Below are 21,675 nucleotides of genomic sequence, written 5' to 3'. Positions count from 1 at the left end.
TATGAGAGGCCAAGTTATGACTGAAACACTGAGGCATTCTCTAATCCAACTGTTCAGTTCCAGCCAGTGGAAACAGAGCTAACAGGTAACAGCTTCTGTATGTGTTCGACCTGCTGAAGAACACAGATAATGGTGAATTCATGAATTCTTGCAGACATCATTTGTGCTCAAAGAAAACCTCCCTGTATTTCAAAGGAACCAAACACACAATCATCATCTGTTCCGTTGCAACTTCCACTGGCGTCCAGTCTGCATCTGTGTATCCAAATGTTATGTCGAAGAATAACGCGCCGGCTGAACACTTAAGATTGGGGCATATTTCATATTATTAAAGTTGCTATAATTCAATTTAGACCTGCAGACAGTGATGTATTGTTCCCTAGCTCAATTAGAAATAATAAATCATAATAGGTGGTATAATCATCCTCAATCATTTCCACTGAGCACAGGAAGGCTGTATCCAGGCAACGTCCAGCACTAGACCAAAACAGAACTGGACTGGAAGCCAAGCGCCAAAGTGTGTCACATAACTTCCAGGACAGTGAACTAATAACTCAGCCTGAATTCCACACTAGAATGTTGTGACTAGAACATTTTATCTCTGTAACAACGATTTAATCCTATGTAAAGAATATAACGTGTGTCAGCCCGGCACAGTGTGGAGCCGATACTTCAGAGGAGTAGTTCCACACAGGCAGCCAAGTCATAATTATACATGTTTGGTTGTTAGACGCAGCCCAAATAGAATCAGCGAGTGCAAAATCGATACACAATCGGCCTCATTAATTCAAAACAGCCCACACAGACAAACAAACAGCGTCACCCAATGACCGCTGGGACAAATGAGATCTGGAGCAATAAGCATCTCACTAAACAGTAACGGCCGTTCATTCTCCTGTTTGTTGCCGTTTACTGCATCGTACGTTTCAATCTCATTTCAGTAATGGCCTCGGGTGCAGACTGGACTGGAGCGCCCACAGCTGGAAACTGGCTGAATTTACTACAAGCAAAATGCTTCCAGAACCAAAGTAGTTTCAACTTTACCTTCTTTCAGTTCCTAAAAACGAAAAAATAAGTTATCAAGATATAAGATGCATAATTCTACATGAAGTAATGAGAGAGTGATTATTAACTGAAAGGATATTTATGTCTGAACCACAAGTTCTGACTTCTATACATGTCTGCAACGTCGAACATGTTCATCTGTGCTGATGTTTTGATAGAACATGCCTTCTTTGGCGTATAATACACTTTGTTACATTTTCATAAACCATGACGAGCATTGATCTGAGTCACATGTAGCAGCTTTAATAATTGTCAGTGTGTGACACTTCTATCAAATTGTCTCATGTTTTTTACCAGAGGAACCAGAGATGCCTTGAAACTGTGTAAACAACAGATAAGAGACAAGAGATAAGCCAAAAGCACCATGTACATACTGGATAACTGTTGTTTTAAGTGTTGTTTTAAAGGGCTCACGTTTTGCTAAACCCACTTTTATTAGTCTTTGGTTCATGTATTTGTGTATTTGAGGACCCTAATAGTTCAAAAGGTTTAAATTTGAACCCTCCAGGTGCTGCCAAGCTGTGTTTATATTAATTTTGGCAAAAATCCAGTGGATTTCTACAACCCACTTTAATTCCTTCTTAATCTGTTGCATCTATAACTAGTTACATCACAACATTTGCACATATAAGGTCCAGACTTCCAATGAACATTTACCCAAGGACGCCAAAACTGTTTGTCAGCAGCAGCGGTTGTAGTCTATTCTGAAAACAGGTGGTGGTTTTAGGGCATTCACAGAAAAGTCGGTTTGTCAACATCTGTGGCACAAGTCAACGTTACTTTGGAGGAGTCGAATAGTCGTGTGTTCTTCTCTCTCTCTCTTTCCCTCCACCCGACAACATGTGAGCCTTCATTCAGTGCATGTGGATCCTCTCATCTTTCTACATGAAAACATGGAGCACAAGGTAGTGATGTGCAGATCAGCGGACCCGGGTTGGGTTGGTACGGGTCTGTTTCTATTTCTATGATACAGTCCCATCTCCATTCATCAGATCTGTCTTCCTGGTCCTGGGCCCAAGTATACTCTCCATAATCAGCCACTCTCTCACTTCCGGCTCCGTCCCTGATTAGTTTAAAATTGCCAGTGTCCAAGCCCTTCTCAAAAACCCACCCTTGATCCAACCACAGAACTACAGACCAATCTCCAGATAACCATTCATATCCAAAATCCTAGAAAAAATGGTTACAGATCAACTTCTCAACTTAGTTGAAGGTAATAAAATATTTGACAAATTTCAGTCTGGTTTCCGTCACAAACATAGCACTGAGACCGCACTACTGAAAGTAACAAACGACATCCTGATGCACGCAGACAGCGGTGAACATTCCATTCTCATGTTGCTGGACCTAACAGCAGCCTTCCACACCACTGACCATGAAATCCTCTGAGACAGACTCCAGAACTGGGCTGGTACCACTGGTACAGCACTGAACTGGTTCCATTCACACACTTCAACATTCACATCAACAACCACGTAACCTCCTGTGTGGAGTGCCTCAGGGCTCAGTACTCGGCCCTGTCCTGTTCTCCCTGTACATGCTACCCCTTGGTCAACTGCTCAGCCAGTTCCATGACATATCCTATCGCTGTTATGCCGATGACATCCAAATCTACATCTCCACAGAAATCAACAACCTTAATCAACTCTCCCCCCTCCATGTTTAGCTGCCATTAAAGACTGGATGTCCCACAGTTTCCTTCACCTAAACCCTAGTAAAACAGAAATTCTCATAATGGGACCAGACCCCTTCTCCACTTCAGTTGGACAGTTTACTGGTTCCTCCACTCCAACATCACACCCACTGTTCAAACCCTTGGTATCATCTTTGACCAACATCTATCTGTCTAACACCAGGTCACTAAGCTGGTCCAGTCCTGTTTCCTCCAACTCACAAATATCACCAAAATCAGACCCATCCTCTCCCCTTCTGACCTCCAGCTCCTCACCCACACCTTCATTTTCTCCTGTCTAGACTACTGACACTCACTCTTCACCTCCTCAGACAGTCCTCCCTTCATCGTCTACAGTTCGTTCAGGTTGTGAACACACACCAGTCATCAGTCCCACATCACTCCAGTTCTCACATCCCTACACTGGCTTCCAATAAAATTCTGCATCCACTTCAAAATACTCCTAATGACTTTTAAAGCCCTGCACAACCTCGGCCCCAGTTCCATTTCTGACCTCCTAATTTCCTCCTCACCCTACGACCACTCTGTTCATCAAACCTTCACCTCCTATCCATCCCCCGCTCCAACTTCTCAACTAAAGGTGACTGTGCTTTTGCAGTTCTGGTCCAACCCTCTGGAATAGTCTTCCCCAGTTCATCAGATCATCAGATTCTATAGACACCTTCAAGCAACTCTGAAAAACTCACTTTTAGAAACAAGCATTTCATTCAATCAGGACAGTGTAGTGTGTGTGTGTGTGTGTGTGTGTGTGTGTGTGTGTGTGGGGGGGGGGGGTGTTTCCATCTATATTGTGTCTGTTTTGGTGTATTCAGTGCTGGTTGTGGGTCTGTCTTAGGGGTTGTTTGGGACATATGTGTCCATGGTGTTCGTTCAGTGTGTGTTGCTTGTGCCAGAAAGTTTGTCTCTACATGTTGAAACTGTTTTCTTATTCTTGTCTTTCCTATTTGTTCTTATCTATCTCTTCTTTATGTGAAGCACTTGGTAACATGTTGATTTAAAAAGTACTATATGAATAAAGCTTTACTTACTATTTGCGGGGCAGGTCAAATAATTCCACAAAAGCTGTATGAAAAAAAACAAAAAAAAACCCCGACCAGTAAAATACTATCATACTATCCTAGAAATAAGGATTTTTTCTTTATTTTTGTGTAAAAAAAAAAAAAAAAAAGTAAAATTACATGAAAATATTCACATGTACAAACTATACTTTTACAAAAAATGTGAATAGCCTCAACAAATATGACTGTTAGTACAGCTTCTGGCTGCACATAGAATGGACTTTACAGAGGTCAAAGGTCACACCCCGCTCTGTCTGTGTGTGTGATCTGTGATGAGCCTGAGCAGCGCTGATGGGAGGCCTCCGTTTGTTCAACATCTCCTTCCTGGACATTAGCCACGTACGCCAGCCCACACATAATTGAATCAATTACAATGACACTGTCTCCCTCGTGTTTCAGTCACAAAACAAGCGGAACAGAGCATTCCAGTGAGACTGGAACCCAGTTAGACCCCTCTGTGGAACACCTCGCTCAGTGAGGAAAAAAAAAATATATATATATATATATATATATATATCAAACACTTATAATTATTGTGTTTATCTGTGGAGCAGCTGGGGTTTGTTCTGTTGCTATTGTTGGAAATAGGAGAGGACATGGAGTGTGTGTGTGTGTGTGTGTGTGTGTGTGTGTGTGTTGCTGCAGGGCATCCAGCCAGCCTTGGTCTATTTGAAGGGATGGTGCATTAGCTGAGGAGGTGATGGTGTTGATGATGCAGTGCAGTAGATATGGGGGGGGGGGGGGGGGGGGGGGGGGGGGGGCAGCTCTTGGCTTCCAGTCAGACAGGAGTGGGTCCTCACTTACACAATGTTCCAGTCCATTTGTCTGTGGAGCAAAAACTACAGCAGCCATCCTGTCTGACAATGACAGGTGTTCTCTTCTGGCTTTTTAAAGGTTTTGTTCAAACTGCAATTGACTGTTTGTTAGGGATGGGAATTGTTAGGAATTTAACGATTCTGATTCCATTATCGACTTTGCTTATCGATCTGATTCTCTTATCGATTCTCATTGGCTGAGGGAATGAAAGAGTACAAACAGGTGTGTTTGCATTAACTGTCTTTTATATTTCCATCTGCACAGAAAATAGAACATGTACAGTATGAACAAATAATAAGAATAAGAACAGATGATGCATGGCCCAGTTTGGGGGGGGGGGTGGCAGTGGTGGCGGCAGCATGCAGTGACAGTGAAACTCCAGACTCTTTACTAACTCCTCTATTGCCACATGTCCACTACATGGAACCGGTTTGACTCTGCTCATCTCCCGTTGTTGTGCGCCTCATTTCCTTTCCCCTGCCTTCGCAAACTTGTATTTGGGTACGACGTTTGTTGCCCACACCAGAACCAGAACTGGGCCCAGCGTTCACTCTGCTGCTACATTCACAAGTGTCGCTGAGTAGAGAATCAAATACGTGACATTCCTGTAAATGAGTCACATGTGGACGAATGTTTGAGCAGACTGGAGGGATTCCACCTTTAGAAGAAATGGAAGCTTTGACAGAGTTCAGCTGGACCTGGTGTGGTCTGTTTAGACCTGGTATGGTCTGTTTAGACCTGGTGTGGTCTGTTTAGACCTGGTATGGTCTGTTTAGACCTGGTGTGGTCTGTTTAGACCTGGTGTGGTCTGTTTAGACCTGGTATGGTCTGTTTAGACCTGGTGTGGTCTGTTTAGACCTGGTGTGGTCTGTTTAGACCTGGTATGGTCTGTTTGGACCTGGTATGGTCTGTTTAGACCCGGTGTGGTCTGTTTGGACCCGGTATGGTCTGTTTAGACCTGGTGTGGTCTGTTTGGACCTGGTGTGGTCTGTTTGGACCCGGTGTGGTCTGTTTGGACCCGGTGTGGTCTGTTTAGACCCGGTGTGGTCTGTTTGGACCCGGTGTGGTCTGTTTGGACCCGGTGTGGTCTGTTTAGACCCAGTGTGGTCTGTTTGGACCCGGCGTGGTCTGTTTGGACCCGGCGTGGTCTGTTTAGACCCGGTGTGGTCTGTTTGGACCCGGTGTGGTCTGTTTGGACCCGGTGTGGTCTGTTTAGACCTGGTGTGGTCTGTTTGGACCTGGTGTGGTCTGTTTGGACCCGGTGTGGTCTGTTTAGACCCGGTGTGGTCTGTTTGGACCCGGTGTGGTCTGTTTGGACCCGGTGTGGTCTGTTTGGACCCAGTGTGGTCTGTTTAGACCCTGTGTGGTCTGTTTAGATCGTTTCTGCCTCAACACCATGTTGGATGCGTTCCAACCAAAACAATGCAGCGTACGCGTGACATCATCGCGTATGCGCAACGAAGGCGGAATCGATAAGCAGAATCATTAAACAGACAGGATAACGATTCCAAGGAATCGAGCTACTGGGAGCCGGTTCTCAAAAAGAACCGGTTCTCGACTCCCATCCCTACTATTAGTTGAGTTATTCCTTGAAACTTCACATTTCTGTCTGTGGTTGCACTGGTGTTTCTTGAATATACCATGAGAACATTATTCTGTAAGTGACTTCACTGTTTGTACAGAGAAGCTGAAACACTGAGCACTCCTAGACTGTGATGGAGTTTGGACTGTGGATGGTCATTATAGCTGTCAGTCATGCTCAGTCAAGCTCATTTTCACTCCCAAGTCGACACATTCTGCTCTGGGGTCATCCCCCCTTAGTTCCATTTCCAGACTTGCTGTTGTTCGTTAGATGTCAGACATTATCAGGGTGGTCCAGGTGATACTTCTGAGCACACACCTCAGTAGGAGGTTGTTCTAGTGGAGTGTTGGGCTCATGTCCTGTTCAGTCCTGTGTTTAGTCATATATTTAGTTCTATCATCTTTAAGTCAGACCTTCCTTTTTACCCTCAGCCTAACCAAGGGGTTTTTCTGCCTAAACCCAGAGACAGCTGTGAAAACAGCCTGATTTAAGTGATGATACTGTAACACCAAACAGCACCACATGGTGGCGCCACCATTTGTCATGTGTTTGACTCTTGTGTTTGACTGTTGTGTTTGAATATTGTGTACTACAGTTGAGGGAGAATGCAGAGAATGTTCAACATCTCTGGTACTGAGTAAATATATGTATATACAGGGTGTGATTTGTTGTTGACTAGTTTTTACATTCCTACTTCAGCTGAATAAATTTCATCCTTGGGGGGGGGGGGGGGGGGGGAGCCCTCACACTAGAAAACCCTCGGCCTGACTTATGAAAATTTTCTAAATATTGACTTTCACTGATATGTTGATGTGCAATACATCAAATGTTTGAGACTGTGAATTAATACAGGAATTGGTTTGTGCAACAGTTGAATAAACTGGAATTCCATATTTATGTAAAACAGTCCATACAGTGGTAAAGAATGAATGTAAATGAACCATAAGTGTAAGAGAAATAAATATAAAATGACAAACAACTGAAACTGTTGAGATCCTTAGCATGTTTAAGAGATCATGTGAGCTGGTGTCATGCCTTTAACAGTGAATAAGAAATAAATGTGGACGACAGAATCCATAAAGTGGGATACATGTAATAAAGATGTGTCATATTGAGGTCTGATTATGATTTATTTAAGAGAAAACATGTCTAGGAAGTGTAAAGGATGTGTTTCAAGTTTATTATACAGATATTTGTATTTATTTATCTATTTATTTTGTTTATTTTATTGTATTTTTTTGTCTGTAATTTGGCGCCCCCTCCAGCAGATGGCGTCCTAGTCAGCCGCCTGGGTCGCCTATCCCTAATGCCGGGCCGGACTCTAACATTACATCATTAACATTCACGTTAACATTAAGGTTATTTTCACAGGCTTGAACAAAATATTCTTGAAAGTTCTTCTTGTTTCGTTACATTTCTCTCACCCATTCTTCCACTCTATCGTGTCTCCACAGGAAGTTGAGACTCCAGTGTTCTTTTTTCCAAATGATTCCAAATGATGGTTCATAGAAGCATTTTCATTCATCTCTCTTTTTCTTAACCATGCTGTGCACTGTCATGTCGATTTGGGTTTGCATTGAGTGTGGTGCGAGTGTGCGCAAATATCTGCAGGATGTATACGTCCGACTCCAGCTGACTCTGTGGGGGCCTGCCCCCTAGTGGCCTGACTTATCAGTGCATGGCAAAGATTTGGATAGACGGACAGACGGATGACCAACTGATGACAATACCCTGTGGCCAGTGTGGCCGAGGGTAAAAACTAGTAGAAATAACAGGCAGGTTGTGACTGAGTTTTTTTACACCTATAACCTATATTGCTGGCACTAACTTTGACCTGAACCAAACTGTCGGCACTCTTGGAATTCGCGAACATCCCCATGCACATTTGTTTATTTGTTTGTTTGTTTATTTATTTTGAATTAGCATTAAAACTAAACAACAAAAGGATTAAAGTCCAACATTCAAAAAGGATAAATAAATACATAAATACATTGTATACCTTACCCATCTCTATCTGTATTTTCCAGTTTGATCCATGTCCCTTAAGGATCATTTATGGTCACTTTATGTATGAAAATAGGTACGTCCATTTCTAATGTTGTTTTATGTCACTGCCTTCATACTTCTCTGCGTTTGTCAATCAATCCACCAGAGGGCGCCGCTCTTAATTACCATACTGGCCAAATACCATGAAGAAGAGTAAAGTTTTTAATAATAATAAGAAGAAAATCAATAGTAACAAACATGGTGACGACAGACGAGGTTTTACCAATGTGGAAACTAATGCTGATACTGAGAAGAGTCATTGTCATAAATGTGTCTTGTTTTTCACTAAATCACAGTCCCTCTTAGAAAAATCCCACTATTTATGGAAATTACTGTCTTCAAATTTCAACACTACCTCCAGGTGGTACTGCTCTGTATTCTCCATCTGGGTTTGCATCCACAAGCTCCCAGAAAATGGACAGAATTAAGAACGGCATGTACACTGAAGACGGACAGAACACTCCATCCATAAGCGTCTACGTTTTTAAGGTAGAGCAAAAAAGAGCCCTTAGTCTGGCACAGAATGGGTGACATTGTTGTGGGGTAGGGTCAGTGTTAGGGTCAGTGTTAGGGTCAGTGTTAGGGTCAGTGTTAGCGGTTGGACTCACGGCACTGCTTGGGTCGATGCGAGGCCTCTCCATGGCAATGGTGATGCAGTTGAGGAAGATAATGACCAACACCACGTGGTCAAACATCTTGTGTGTGATGATCTTATTGCACGTGATGCGAAACCTGTCAAAGAAAGACACATTCACTGACACTGACAAGAGTAGAGATGGAGGTGGAGATGGAAGCGAGATCAAACACATTATACAGGGTCTGCATGTGACGTCAGCGCTAGCGGAAGTCACCGTGGCTCCGCCCACTGAGTGTCAGAAAGAGGGAGATGAGTGACAGCGATGGCTTCAATCCTGTCTAAACTGAAGAACAATATTGAATCCAAAATGAAGCAGAGCTGTTGTTGGTTGATTGTATTTTCAGGTTCTTAAAGCAGTGGGAGCTATCGTTTACAGACACCCAAAGACAGAAAAGAGAAGGAGATGGATCCACAAATCCAGGAAACCAAACCTAGATCTGTGGATCCTGTTTGGGGTCAGCTAACATTCACTGATGCTGTATTTTTGGGTCCAATCAGACCTGAAATGACCTATTGTTTTGGCTAACGGTCCTTCTTAGTGCAGCTCCTGGTTTCATGATGAGATCTTTCCTGGTTTTTGTCTCATTTTGTGATTGTGAACCTTGTGCTCCTACATGATTAGTAAACGAACTGAAACTGAGGCCAACCTAGTTTTACAAATACGGAGGAACTGGAGAATAAAGCTACGACGGAGTATTAGGACCACAGAAGAAAAGAAAAACACTGGGCACTACCAGAAGAAAGTCAGAAAATATGGAGATAAAACCTGGAATTTAATGAGAATAAAGTCATAGTTATAAAAAAAAAAAACCAACTCATAATTTAACAAAAATGTCATTGGTTTATGAGATTAAAGTCGTCATTCTGACAAGAAAACCATAATATTACCAGAATAATGTGTTAATTTAAACCAGGTGGTGTAAATCTGCTAATTTCCCAGAATGCAGTGGTGCCCTGCTGGTCCACAGCAGTAGTATCTGTGTTGGATAAAGGACTGGATCTGAACTAGACTCAGGAAATCTGCTCAGTCCCAGTAGATCATGCATAGATTCACTGGGGTCAGTCCACGACCTACTGGAAATGACCTTTGGATCAGCTGGTTCTGGGCCCTAGTTTTAGACCCTTTGGATCAGCTGGTTCTGGGCCCTAGTTTTAGACCCTTTGGATCAGCTGGTTCTGGTCCTAGTTTTGGAGCCTTTGGATCAGCTGGTTCTGGGCCATAGTTTTAGACCCTTTGGATCAGCTGGTTCTGGTCCTAGTTTTGGAGCCTTTGGGTCAGCTGGCTCTGGGCCCTAGTTTTGGAGCCTTTGGATCAGCTGGTTCTGGGCCCTAGTTTTGGAGCCTTTGGATCAGCTGGTTCTGGGCCCTAGTTTTGGAGCCTTTGGATCAGCTGGTTCTGGGCTCTAGTTTTAGACCCTTTGGATCAGCTGGTTCTGGACCCTAGTTTTAGACCCTTTGGATCAGCTGGTTCTGGTCCTAGTTTTGGAGCCTTTGGATCAGCTGGTTCTGGGCCATAGTTTTAGACCCTTTGGATCAGCTGGTTCTGGTCCTAGTTTTGGAGCCTTTGGGTCAGCTGGTTCTGGGCCCTAGTTTTGGAGCCTTTGGATCAGCTGGTTCTGGGCCCTAGTTTTGGAGCCTTTGGATCAGCTGGTTCTGGTCCTAGTTTTGGAGCCTTTGGATCAGCTGGTTCTGGTCCTAGTTTTGGAGCCTTTGGATCAGCTGGTTCTGGTCCTAGTTTTGGAGCCTTTGGATCAGCTGGTTCTGGGCCATAGTTTTAGACCCTTTGGATCAGCTGGTTCTGGTCCTAGTTTTGGAGCCTTTGGGTCAGCTGGTTCTGGGCCCTAGTTTTGGAGGCTTTGGATCAGCTGGTTCTGGGCCCTAGTTTTAGACCCTTTGGATCAGCTGGTTCTGGGCCCTAGTTTTGGAGCCTTTGGATCAGCTGGTTCTGGGCCCTAGTTTTGGAGCCTTTGGATCAGCTGGTTCTGGGCTCTAGTTTTAGACCCTTTGGATCAGCTGGTTCTGGACCCTAGTTTTGGAGCCTTTGGATCAGCTGGTTCTGGTCCTAGTTTTGGACCCTTTGGATCAGCTGGTTCTGGGCCCTAGTTTTGGAGCCTTTGGATCAGCTGGTTCTGGGCCCTAGTTTTAGACCCTTTGGATCAGCTGGTTCTGGGCCCTAGTTTTGGACCCTTTGGATCAGCTGGTTCTGGGCCCTAGTTTTAGACCCTTTGGATCAGCTGGTTCTGGTCCTAGTTTTGGAGCCTTTGGATCAGCTGGTTCTGGTCCTAGTTTTGGAGCCTTTGGATCAGCTGGTTCTGGGCCATAGTTTTAGACCCTTTGGATCAGCTGGTTCTGGTCCTAGTTTTGGAGCCTTTGGGTCAGCTGGTTCTGGGCCCTAGTTTTGGAGCCTTTGGATCAGCTGGTTCTGGGCCCTAGTTTTAGACCCTTTGGATCAGCTGGTTCTGGGCCCTAGTTTTGGAGCCTTTGGATCAGCTGGTTCTGGGCCCTAGTTTTGGAGCCTTTGGATCAGCTGGTTCTGGGCTCTAGTTTTAGACCCTTTGGATCAGCTGGTTCTGGACCCTAGTTTTGGAGCCTTTGGATCAGCTGGTTCTGGTCCTAGTTTTGGACCCTTTGGATCAGCTGGTTCTGGGCCCTAGTTTTGAAGCCTTTGGATCAGCTGGTTCTGGGCCCTAGTTTTAGACCCTTTGGATCAGCTGGTTCTGGGCCCTAGTTTTGGAGCCTTTGGATCAGCTGGTTCTGGGCCCTAGTTTTAGACCCTTTGGATCAGCTGGTTCTGGGCCCTAGTTTTGGACCCTTTGGATCAGCTGGTTCTGGGCCCTAGTTTTAGACCCTTTGGATCAGCTGGTTCTGGTCCTAGTTTTGGAGCCTTTGGATCAGCTGGTTCTGGTCCTAGTTTTGGAGCCTTTGGATCAGCTGGTTCTGGGCCATAGTTTTAGACCCTTTGGATCAGCTGGTTCTGGTCCTAGTTTTGGAGCCTTTGGGTCAGCTGGTTCTGGGCCCTAGTTTTGGAGCCTTTGGATCAGCTGGTTCTGGGCCCTAGTTTTAGACCCTTTGGATCAGCTGGTTCTGGGCCCTAGTTTTGGAGCCTTTGGATCAGCTGGTTCTGGGCCCTAGTTTTGGAGCCTTTGGATCAGCTGGTTCTGGGCTCTAGTTTTAGACCCTTTGGATCAGCTGGTTCTGGACCCTAGTTTTGGAGCCTTTGGATCAGCTGGTTCTGGTCCTAGTTTTGGACCCTTTGGATCAGCTGGTTCTGGGCCCTAGTTTTGAAGCCTTTGGATCAGCTGGTTCTGGGCCCTAGTTTTAGACCCTTTGGATCAGCTGGTTCTGGGCCCTAGTTTTGGAGCCTTTGGATCAGCTGGTTCTGGGCCCTAGTTTTAGACCCTTTGGATCAGCTGGTTCTGGTCCTAGTTTTGGAGCCTTTGGATCAGCTGGTTCTGGGCCTAGTTTTGGACCCTTTGGATCAGCTGGTTCTGGTCCTAGTTTTGGAGCCTTTGGATCAGCTGGTTCTGGGCCCTAGTTTTGGAGCCTTTGGATCAGCTGGTTCTGGGCCCTAGTTTTGGAGCCTTTGGATCAGCTGGTTCTGGGCCCTAGTTTTAGACCCTTTGGATCAGCTGGTTCTGGGCCTAGTTTTGGAGCCTTTGGATCAGCTGGTTCTGGGCCCTAGTTTTAGACATTTGGATCAGCTGGTTCTGGTCCTAGTTTTGGAGCCTTTGGATCACCTGGTTCTGGGCCTAGTTTTGGACCCTTTGGATCAGCTGGTTCTGGTCCTAGTTTTGGAGCCTTTGGATCAGCTGGTTCTGGGCCCTAGTTTTGGAGCCTTTGGATCAGCTGGTTCGGGGCCCTAGTTTTGGAGCCTTTGGATCAGCTGGTTCTGGGCCCTAGTTTTAGACCCTTTGGATCAGCTGGTTCTGGTCCTAGTTTTGGAGCCTTTGGATCAGCTGGTTCTGGGCCCTAGTTTTAGACCCTTTGGATCAGCTGGTTCTGGTCCTAGTTTTGGAGCCTTTGGATCAGCTGGTTCTGGGCCCTAGTTTTAGACCCTTTGGATCAGCTGGTTCTGGTCCTAGTTTTGGAGCCTTTGGATCAGCTGGTTCTGGGCCTAGTTTTGGACCCTTTGGATCAGCTGGTTCTGGTCCTAGTTTTGGAGCCTTTGGATCAGCTGGTTCTGGGCCCTAGTTTTGGAGCCTTTGGATCAGCTGGTTCTGGGCCCTAGTTTAAGACCCTTTGGATCAGCTGGTTCTGGTCCTAGTTTTGGAGCCTTTGGATCAGCTGGTTCTGGGCCCTAGTTTTGGACCCTTTGGATCAGCTGGTTCTGGTCCTAGTTTTGGAGCCTTTGGATCAGCTGGTTCTGGGCCCTAGTTTTAGACCCTTTGGATCAGCTGGTTCTGGTCCTAGTTTTGGAGCCTTTGGATCAGCTGGTTCTGGGCCCTAGTTTTAGACCCTTTGGATCAGCTGGTTCTGGTCCTAGTTTTGGAGCCTTTGGATCAGCTGGTTCTGGGCCCTAGTTTTGGAGCCTTTGGATCAGCTGGTTCTGGGCTCTAGTTTTAGACCCTTTGGATCAGCTGGTTCTGGTCCTAGTTTTGGAGCCTTTGGATCAGCTGGTTCTGGGCCTAGTTTTAGACCCTTTGGATCAGCTGGTTCTGGTCCTAGTTTTGGAGCCTTTGGATCAGCTGGTTTTGGGCCCTAGTTTTGGAGCCTTTGGATCAGCTGGTTCTGGGCCCTAGTTTTAGACCCTTTGGATCAGCTGGTTCTGGGCCCTCGTTTTGGAGCCTTTGGATCAGCTGGTTCTGGTCCTAGTTTTGGAGCCTTTGGATCAGCTGGTTCTGGGCCCTAGTTTTAGACCCTTTGGATCAGCTGGTTCTGGGCCTAGTTTTGGACCCTTTGGATCAGCTGGTTCTGGTCCTAGTTCTGAAGCCTTTGGATCAGCTGGTTCTGGGCCCTAGTTTTAGACCCTTTGGATCAGCTGGTTCTGGGCCCTCGTTTTGGAGCCTTTGGATCAGCTGGTTCTGGGCCCTAGTTTTAGACCCTTTGGATCAGCTGGTTCTGGTCCTAGTTTTGGAGCCCTTGGATCAGCTGGTTCTGGGCCTAGTTTTGGACCCTTTGGATCAGCTGGTTCTGGTCCTAGTTTTGGAGCCTTTGGATCAGCTGGTTCTGGGCCCTAGTTTTGGAGCCTTTGGATCAGCTGGTTCTGGGCCCTAGTTTTAGACCCTTTGGATCAGCTGGTTCTGGTCCTAGTTTTGGAGCCTTTGGATCAGCTGGTTCTGGGCCCTAGTTTTGGACCCTTTGGATCAGCTGGTTCTGGGCCCTGGTTTTGGACCCTTTGGATCAGCTGGTTCGGGTCCTAGTTTTGGAGCCTTTGGATCAGCTGGTTCTGGGCCCTAGTTTTAGACCCTTTGGATCAGCTGGTTCTGGTCCTAGTTTTGGAGCCTTTGGATCAGCTGGTTCTGGGCCCTAGTTTTAGACCCTTTGGATCAGCTGGTTCTGGTCCTAGTTTTGGAGCCTTTGGATCAGCTGGTTCTGGGCTCTAGTTTTAGACCCTTTGGATCAGCTGGTTCTGGGCCTAGTTTTGGAGCCTTTGGATCAGCTGGTTCTGGGCCCTAGTTTTGGAGCCTTTGGATCAGCTGGTTCTGGGCCCTAGTTTTAGACCCTTTGGATCAGCTGGTTCTGGGCCCTCGTTTTGGAGCCTTTGGATCAGCTGGTTCTGGTCCTAGTTTTGGAGCCTTTGGATCAGCTGGTTCTGGGCCCTAGTTTTAGACCCTTTGGATCAGCTGGTTCTGGGCCTAGTTTGGACCCTTTGGATCAGCTGGTTCTGGTCCTAGTTTTGGAGCCTTTGGATCAGCTGGTTCTGGGCCCTAGTTTTGGAGCCTTTGGATCAGCTGGTTCTGGGCCCTAGTTTTGGACCCTTTGGATCAGCTGGTTCTGGTCCTAGTTTTGGAGCCTTTGGATCAGCTGGTTCTGGGCCCTAGTTTTAGAGCCTTTGGATCAGCTGGTTCTGGTCCTAGTTTTGGAGCCTTTGGATCAGCTGGTTCTGGGCCCTAGTTTTAGACCCTTTGGATCAGCTGGTTCTGGTCCTAGTTTTGGAGCCTTTGGATCAGCTGGTTCTGGGCCCTAGTTTTGGAGCCTTTGGATCAGCTGGTTCTGGGCTCTAGTTTTAGACCCTTTGGATCAGCTGGTTCTGGTCCTAGTTTTGGAGCCTTTGGATCAGCTGGTTCTGGGCCCTAGTTTTAGACCCTTTGGATCAGCTGGTTCTGGTCCTAGTTTTGGAGCCTTTGGATCAGCTGGTTCTGGGCCTAGTTTTGGACCCTTTAGATCAGCTGGTTCTGGTCCTAGTTTTGGAGCCTTTGGATCAGCTGGTTCTGGGCCCTAGTTTTGGAGCCTTTGGATCAGCTGGTTCTGGGCCCTAGTTTTAGACCCTTTGGATCAGCTGGTTCTGGTCCTAGTTTTGGAGCCTTTGGATCAGCTGGTTCTGGGCCCTAGTTTTGGACCCTTTGGATCAGCTGGTTCTGGGCCCTAGTTTTGGACCCTTTGGATCAGCTGGTTCTGGTCCTAGTTTTGGAGCCTTTGGATCAGCTGGTTCTGGGCCCTAGTTTTAGACCCTTTGGATCAGCTGGTTCTGGTCCTAGTTTTGGAGCCTTTGGATCAGCTGGTTCTGGGCCCTAGTTTTAGACCCTTTGGATCAGCTGGTTCTGGTCCTAGTTTTGGAGCCTTTGGATCAGCTGGTTCTGGGCCCTAGTTTTGGAGCCTTTGGATCAGCTGGTTCTGGGCTCTAGTTTTAGACCCTTTGGATCAGCTGGTTCTGGTCCTAGTTTTGGAGCCTTTGGATCAGCTGGTTCTGGGCCCTAGTTTTGGAGCCTTTGGATCAGCTGGTTCTGGGCCCTAGTTTTAGACCCTTTGGATCAGCTGGTTCTGGGCCTAGTTTTGGACCCTTTGGATCAGCTGGTTCTGGTCCTAGTTCTGAAGCCTTTGGATCAGCTGGTTCTGGGCCCTAGTTTTAGACCCTTTGGATCAGCTGGTTCTGGGCCCTCGTTTTGGAGCCTTTGGATCAGCTGGTTCTGGGCCCTAGTTTTAGACCCTTTGGATCAGCTGGTTCTGGTCCTAGTTTTGGAGCCCTTGGATCAGCTGGTTCTGGGCCTAGTTTTGGACCCTTTGGATCAGCTGGTTCTGGTCCTAGTTTTGGAGCCTTTGGATCAGCTGGTTCTGGGCCCTAGTTTTAGACCCTTTGGATCAGCTGGTTCTGGGCCCTAGTTTTGGAGCCTTTGGATCAGCTGGTTCTGGGCCCTAGTTTTAGACCCTTTGGATCAGCTGGTTCTGGTCCTAGTTTTGGAGCCTTTGGATCAGCTGGTTCTGGGCCCTAGTTTTGGACCCTTTGGATCAGCTGGTTCTGGGCCCTAGTTTTGGACCCTTTGGATCAGCTGGTTCTGGTCCTGGTTTTGGAGCCTTTGGATCAGCTGGTTCTGGGCCCTAGTTTTAGACCCTTTGGATCAGCTGGTTCTGGTCCTAGTTTTGGAGCCTTTGGATCAGCTGGTTCTGGGCCCTAGTTTTAGACCCTTTGGATCAGCTGGTTCTGGTCCTAGTTTTGGAGCCTTTGGATCAGCTGGTTCTGGGCTCTAGTTTTAGACCCTTTGGATCAGCTGGTTCTGGTCCTAGTTTTGGAGCCTTTGGATCAGCTGGTTCTGGGCCCTAGTTTTGGAGCCTTTGGATCAGCTGGTTCTGGGCCCTAGTTTTAGACCCTTTGGATCAGCTGGTTCTGGGCCCTCGTTTTGGAGCCTTTGGATCAGCTGGTTCTGGTCCTAGTTTTGGAGCCTTTGGATCAGCTGGTTCTGGGCCCTAGTTTTAGACCCTTTGGATCAGCTGGTTCTGGGCCTAGTTTTGGACCCTTTGGATCAGCTGGTTCTGGTCCTAGTTTTGGAGCCTTTGGATCAGCTGGTTCTGGGCCCTAGTTTTGGAGCCTTTGGATCAGCTGGTTCTGGGCCCTAGTTTTGGACCCTTTGGATCAGCTGGTTCTGGTCCTAGTTTTGGAGCCTTTGGATCAGCTGGTTCTGGGCCCTAGTTTTAGAGCCTTTGGATCAGCTGGTTCTGGTCCTAGTTTTGGAGCCTTTGGATCAGCTGGTTCTGGGCCCTAGTTTTAGACCCTTTGGATCAGCTGGTTCTGGTCCTAGTTTTGGAGCCTTTGGATCAGCTGGTTCTGGGCCCTAGTTTTGGAGCCTTTGGATCAGCTGGTTCTGGGCTCTAGTTTTAGACCCTTTGGATCAGCTGGTTCTGGTCCTAGTTTTGGAGCCTTTGGATCAGCTGGTTCTGGGCCCTAGTTTTAGACCCTTTGGATCAGCTGGTTCTGGTCCTAGTTTTGGAGCCTTTGGATCAGCTGGTTCTGGGCCTAGTTTTGGACCCTTTAGATCAGCTGGTTCTGGTCCTAGTTTTGGAGCCTTTGGATCAGCTGGTTCTGGGCCCTAGTTTTGGAGCCTTTGGATCAGCTGGTTCTGGGCCCTAGTTTTAGACCCTTTGGATCAGCTGGTTCTGGTCCTAGTTTTGGAGCCTTTGGATCAGCTGGTTCTGGGCCCTAGTTTTGGACCCTTTGGATCAGCTGGTTCTGGGCCCAAGTTTTGGACCCTTTGGATCAGCTGGTTCTGGTCCTAGGTTTGGAGCCTTTGGATCAGCTGGTTCTGGGCCCTAGTTTTAGACCCTTTGGATCAGCTGGTTCTGGTCCTAGTTTTGGATCCTTTGGATCAGCTGGTTCTGGGCCCTAGTTTTAGACCCTTTGGATCAGCTGGTTCTGGTCCTAGTTTTGGAGCCTTTGGATCAGCTGGTTCTGGGCCCTAGTTTTGGAGCCTTTGGATCAGCTGGTTCTGGGCTCTAGTTTTAGACCCTTTGGATCAGCTGGTTCTGGTCCTAGTTTTGGAGCCTTTGGATCAGCTGGTTCTGGGCCCTAGTTTTGGAGCCTTTGGATCAGCTGGTTCTGGGCCCTAGTTTTAGACCCTTTGGATCAGCTGGTTCTGGGCCCTCGTTTTGGAGCCTTTGGATCAGCTGGTTCTGGGCCTAGTTTTGGACCCTTTGGATCAGCTGGTTCTGGTCCTAGTTCTGGACCACTTGTTCTTTGGTAGCTGGTACAGATCCATGTCCAGTCCAACTGTCCTTCATTTAATTTCAGATTTCCCATGCTCCTTTGCTCTGGCTGTGTTTACTGCTGTACTCCGTCATGTTGAGCAGGTTGGTTTAAGACACTCAGTCTGACTGAGAGGGGCGTGGCCTGGGTGGGGGGGGGTGACGGATGTGCAGACCCTCTATACGCTGGTTTATATTCCATCATTTCTAAGGACATTTAGTGCTTGTGGACACTTAACAAGTCATGAAAGATCTCATTCAATTGAAGAGAACTTGTCTCCCATCCAGTAAGTCTGTCATGAACCGCTGTAGAATTAGGAGTCATGAATTATGCCTGACTTTCATAAGCAGACATGAAAAGGTTCCAAGGCTTTTAGCTCATGACAACAAACAGAAAGGAGGAGGGAATGGTCATTATATATGACTGGAGGGGATTACAGTGTGCATCGAACCCACTGTGATGCCTTACATGGGTGGAAGTGCACATGAGGAGGACTGTGCTCAGGGCTGGTGGTTTTCTTTAGTGGTGCCGGTGCCGTTGGGTCAACACTCACTGGGTCTGTGTGAAGCCACTGACTGCTGAACCTTATTCATACAGAACAGAGGCTGGCACCGCTACAGCCTCTATCATACCTGGACACCATGTATTCAAGCACCCCCCACCCCCCCACTTCAAATTCACACAGTAGCTCTGGACACCACACGAGAAAAAAGTTCTGCATGAATGATGTCAAAACTTCAATAAAGAAATCCAAAGTGTCCCTGGGGGGGGGCCTAGCCGTTCTTACAGAGTATAGAATAACCTGCAGATCTGATTAACCTGATCAATTATTAGAGCACAGGGGTCCAACATGCAGCCCAGGGGCCACATCTGGTCCACCGAACAGCCCAATCCGGCCTGTGAGATGAATTTGTGAAATGCAAAATTTACACTGAAGATAGTACCGATCAGTGGTGTCAAAATCATTTGAGTTCAGGTTCCACATACAGACACATACTGTATGATCTAAAGTGGGTCAGAGCAGTAAAATACTGTCAGAATAACCTATAAATAATGACAACCGCAAATTTTCTCCTTGTTTTAGTGTAAAAAAGTAAAATTACATGAAAATATTTACATCAACAAACTTTCCTTTTTCAAAAACATGTGAATAACCTGAACAAATATGAACAATCTGAAATGTTTTAAGAGAAGTAAATGCAATTTGACCAACATTCTGCTTGTTATTAAATGTTTTGTGTATTTGTAATTGTAATGTAAGTTGTAACACACATGCGTAAATAAACTGATAAACTGAGCCATAACATTGTTAAGATTACATTTGTTTTTCTTAAGACATTTGAAGTTGTTCATGTTATTCAGATTTTTAAGGAAATTTTGTAGATGCACATTATCATAATTTAATTTTTCTTTTTTCACTGTTATTATTTTCCTGGTCATATTGGGTTGAATGTGGAACTGAACTATCATGGGTCTGACAGCCCTGCACTAGAAAAACCAATGGAATGAATTCATTGATCAGACTGACTCCACTGGAAGTAGCATCAGTCAGGCTGAGGTCTGGTTCAACCCAGAGGAGGGTCTGTGTGTCTGTCTGAGGGCGTGTCAGATCGTCTGTGCACGAGGGGATGATATCTTACATGTGTGGATGCCAGATCTCATGCAAGGATTGGACCAGCCAGCCGGACCATAAAAGTGAGGCAGCCGGGCCGGTCCAGGGTCACAGTTCTTCTACTCCCAACCTCGTCTTCACTTATTACTTTGTTCCTGGATGCAGCCGTAGAGGTGGGCTGCCCATTTATTTCACCTTGTTTTCTCATGTTTTTATTAGTGCTGGCAGAAATTTTTAATCACAATTAATCGCATGGATTTCTGCAATTAATCATGATTAATCGCATAGTTATGGGGGGGGTTTGCCTCAACAGCGTGTATTTCCTTTCAGTGATATTTCAGACTGCAGTACTCCGCTGATAAAAATAATTCCACATGTCAGTGCTTCCAAACACCTGTGTCCTTCTCCCCCCCACCATCTGAAGACATTTAAATGAAAATGTCCATGGAACAGACCGCTACTGTTACACATGTTTATGTCCACACATGTTTATTTACACTTGTGAGTGATTGACAGGAGTCTTAGTCCCACTAATCAGTACTAATACTAATAAGCCCAATAATATGTGATGTTCAGTTGTTCAAAGTAAACAAAGGGGGCCCTCTAGTGGTGGGAATAAGTGTCACTAACATATGTTTTGTCCTTGCGGTGTTCCCGTAGTCAGTTCAGACATAAGAAGGAACTAACAGACACGTTTCTTTCACTCTGTTTGTATGGCCCCAAAAACGTTTGCCTGTGAGTATTTTCTGTTCAGTTGTTGTCAGAATGAATAGTATCAAATATCTCTGATGTGAGCCTTTGTTTCTGGATAAAAAGACGTTGGAAATCTTAAATTAATCTGTAAATGCTAATCGTTAGCGTGTCTATGGATTTTCCCATTCAAGTTAGCATCGAACTAGCAGTCTTTTTCCCATTCATTTAAATGTATAATGCCATGTAAATGTACTGCGGCAGTGAACAGAACTCAGACAGATTTAGTTTGTATGTGTCAGTTTTACAGTGAGTCTACAGGAACAGATTTGGACACAAGTTTTGGGCGTCCGTCTTTTCTTGTTAAACCTGTTGTCTATCTGCAGCTAATCGCTACACGCACACAAGCAGAAGAATAGGAGTTAGAATAAAACGACATTAACGGGAGATAAAAACAATTGTCAGCATTATTTAATGAATGCGTTAACACAGTAATAACGCATTAACTTGTCCAGCCCTAGTTTTAAGTAAGTACAGACGTCAGCCTTCGTATTTTGCTTTCTTTTCTTTCGCAGGTCAGCCTGTCTTCCTGAGTTAGTAATGTCTGTTATTTTGGCCTGGGCCCACCCCGAACACCAAGCTGCCATTTTGTTGAGTTTGTATTACCTTGTCTTTATGTAGAGGAGACTGTCCTGGCCCCTCTCCTGTTCACCATTTACACATCCGACTTCCGACACCACACAACAAACTGCCATCTACAAAAGTTCTCGGATGACTCAGCCATTGTCGGTCTCATTAACAACGGAGACGAAAATGAGTACCGAGAACTGAACCAGAACTTTGTGGCCTGGTGCCAGCGGAACTGCCTCCAGATTAATGCTGGAAAAACAAAGGAACTGGTGGTGGACTTTCGCCGGCACAAGGCCACCCCTCCCTCTCCGGTGAACATCCAGGGAACAGACATTGAGATAGTGGACTCTTACAAGTACCTGGGTGTTCACCTGAACCAGAACCTGGACTGGGCTGCCAACACCCAGGCCCTTTTCAAGAAGGGCCAGAGCAGACTCCACCTACTGCGGAGACTGAGGTCCTTCGGAGTGCAGAAAGCTCTCCTGAAGACCTTTTATGACTCCGTGGTTGCATCTGCCATACTGTACAGTGTGGTCTGCTGGAGCAGCAGCATCACGGCAGCAGAGAGGAAAAGACTTAACAAACTGGTGAAGAAAGCCGGTTCAGTTCTAGGCTGCAGTCTCCATCCAGTCGAGGTGGTGGGGGACAGAAGAATGACAGCGAAGCTGTCATCAATCATGGACAATGTCTCCCACCCCCTACATGAGACTGTAAGAGCCCTAGAAAGCACC

The 21,675-nt window shown here is 46.2% G+C and overlaps 1 protein-coding gene across 1 annotated transcript in view; it reads right to left on the bottom strand.

Moving 5' to 3' along the window:
• LOC115439494 (voltage-dependent T-type calcium channel subunit alpha-1G-like) overlaps positions 1–21,675 on the bottom strand; it is a 107,867-nt gene that overhangs the window by 13,105 nt on the left and 73,087 nt on the right. Inside the window, exon 12 of the mRNA XM_030163308.1 lies at positions 8,869–8,992. Within this exon, the coding sequence (XP_030019168.1) occupies positions 8,869–8,992 (124 nt within the window). The remainder of the gene's footprint in view (positions 1–8,868; positions 8,993–21,675) is intronic.

This window comes from Sphaeramia orbicularis, chromosome 19, assembly GCF_902148855.1.
Source record: "Sphaeramia orbicularis chromosome 19, fSphaOr1.1, whole genome shotgun sequence".
Classification (NCBI taxonomy): domain Eukaryota; kingdom Metazoa; phylum Chordata; class Actinopteri; order Kurtiformes; family Apogonidae; genus Sphaeramia; species Sphaeramia orbicularis.
Note: the sequence above shows the minus strand (reverse complement) of the source record. Positions and strands in the feature narration are given on the sequence as shown.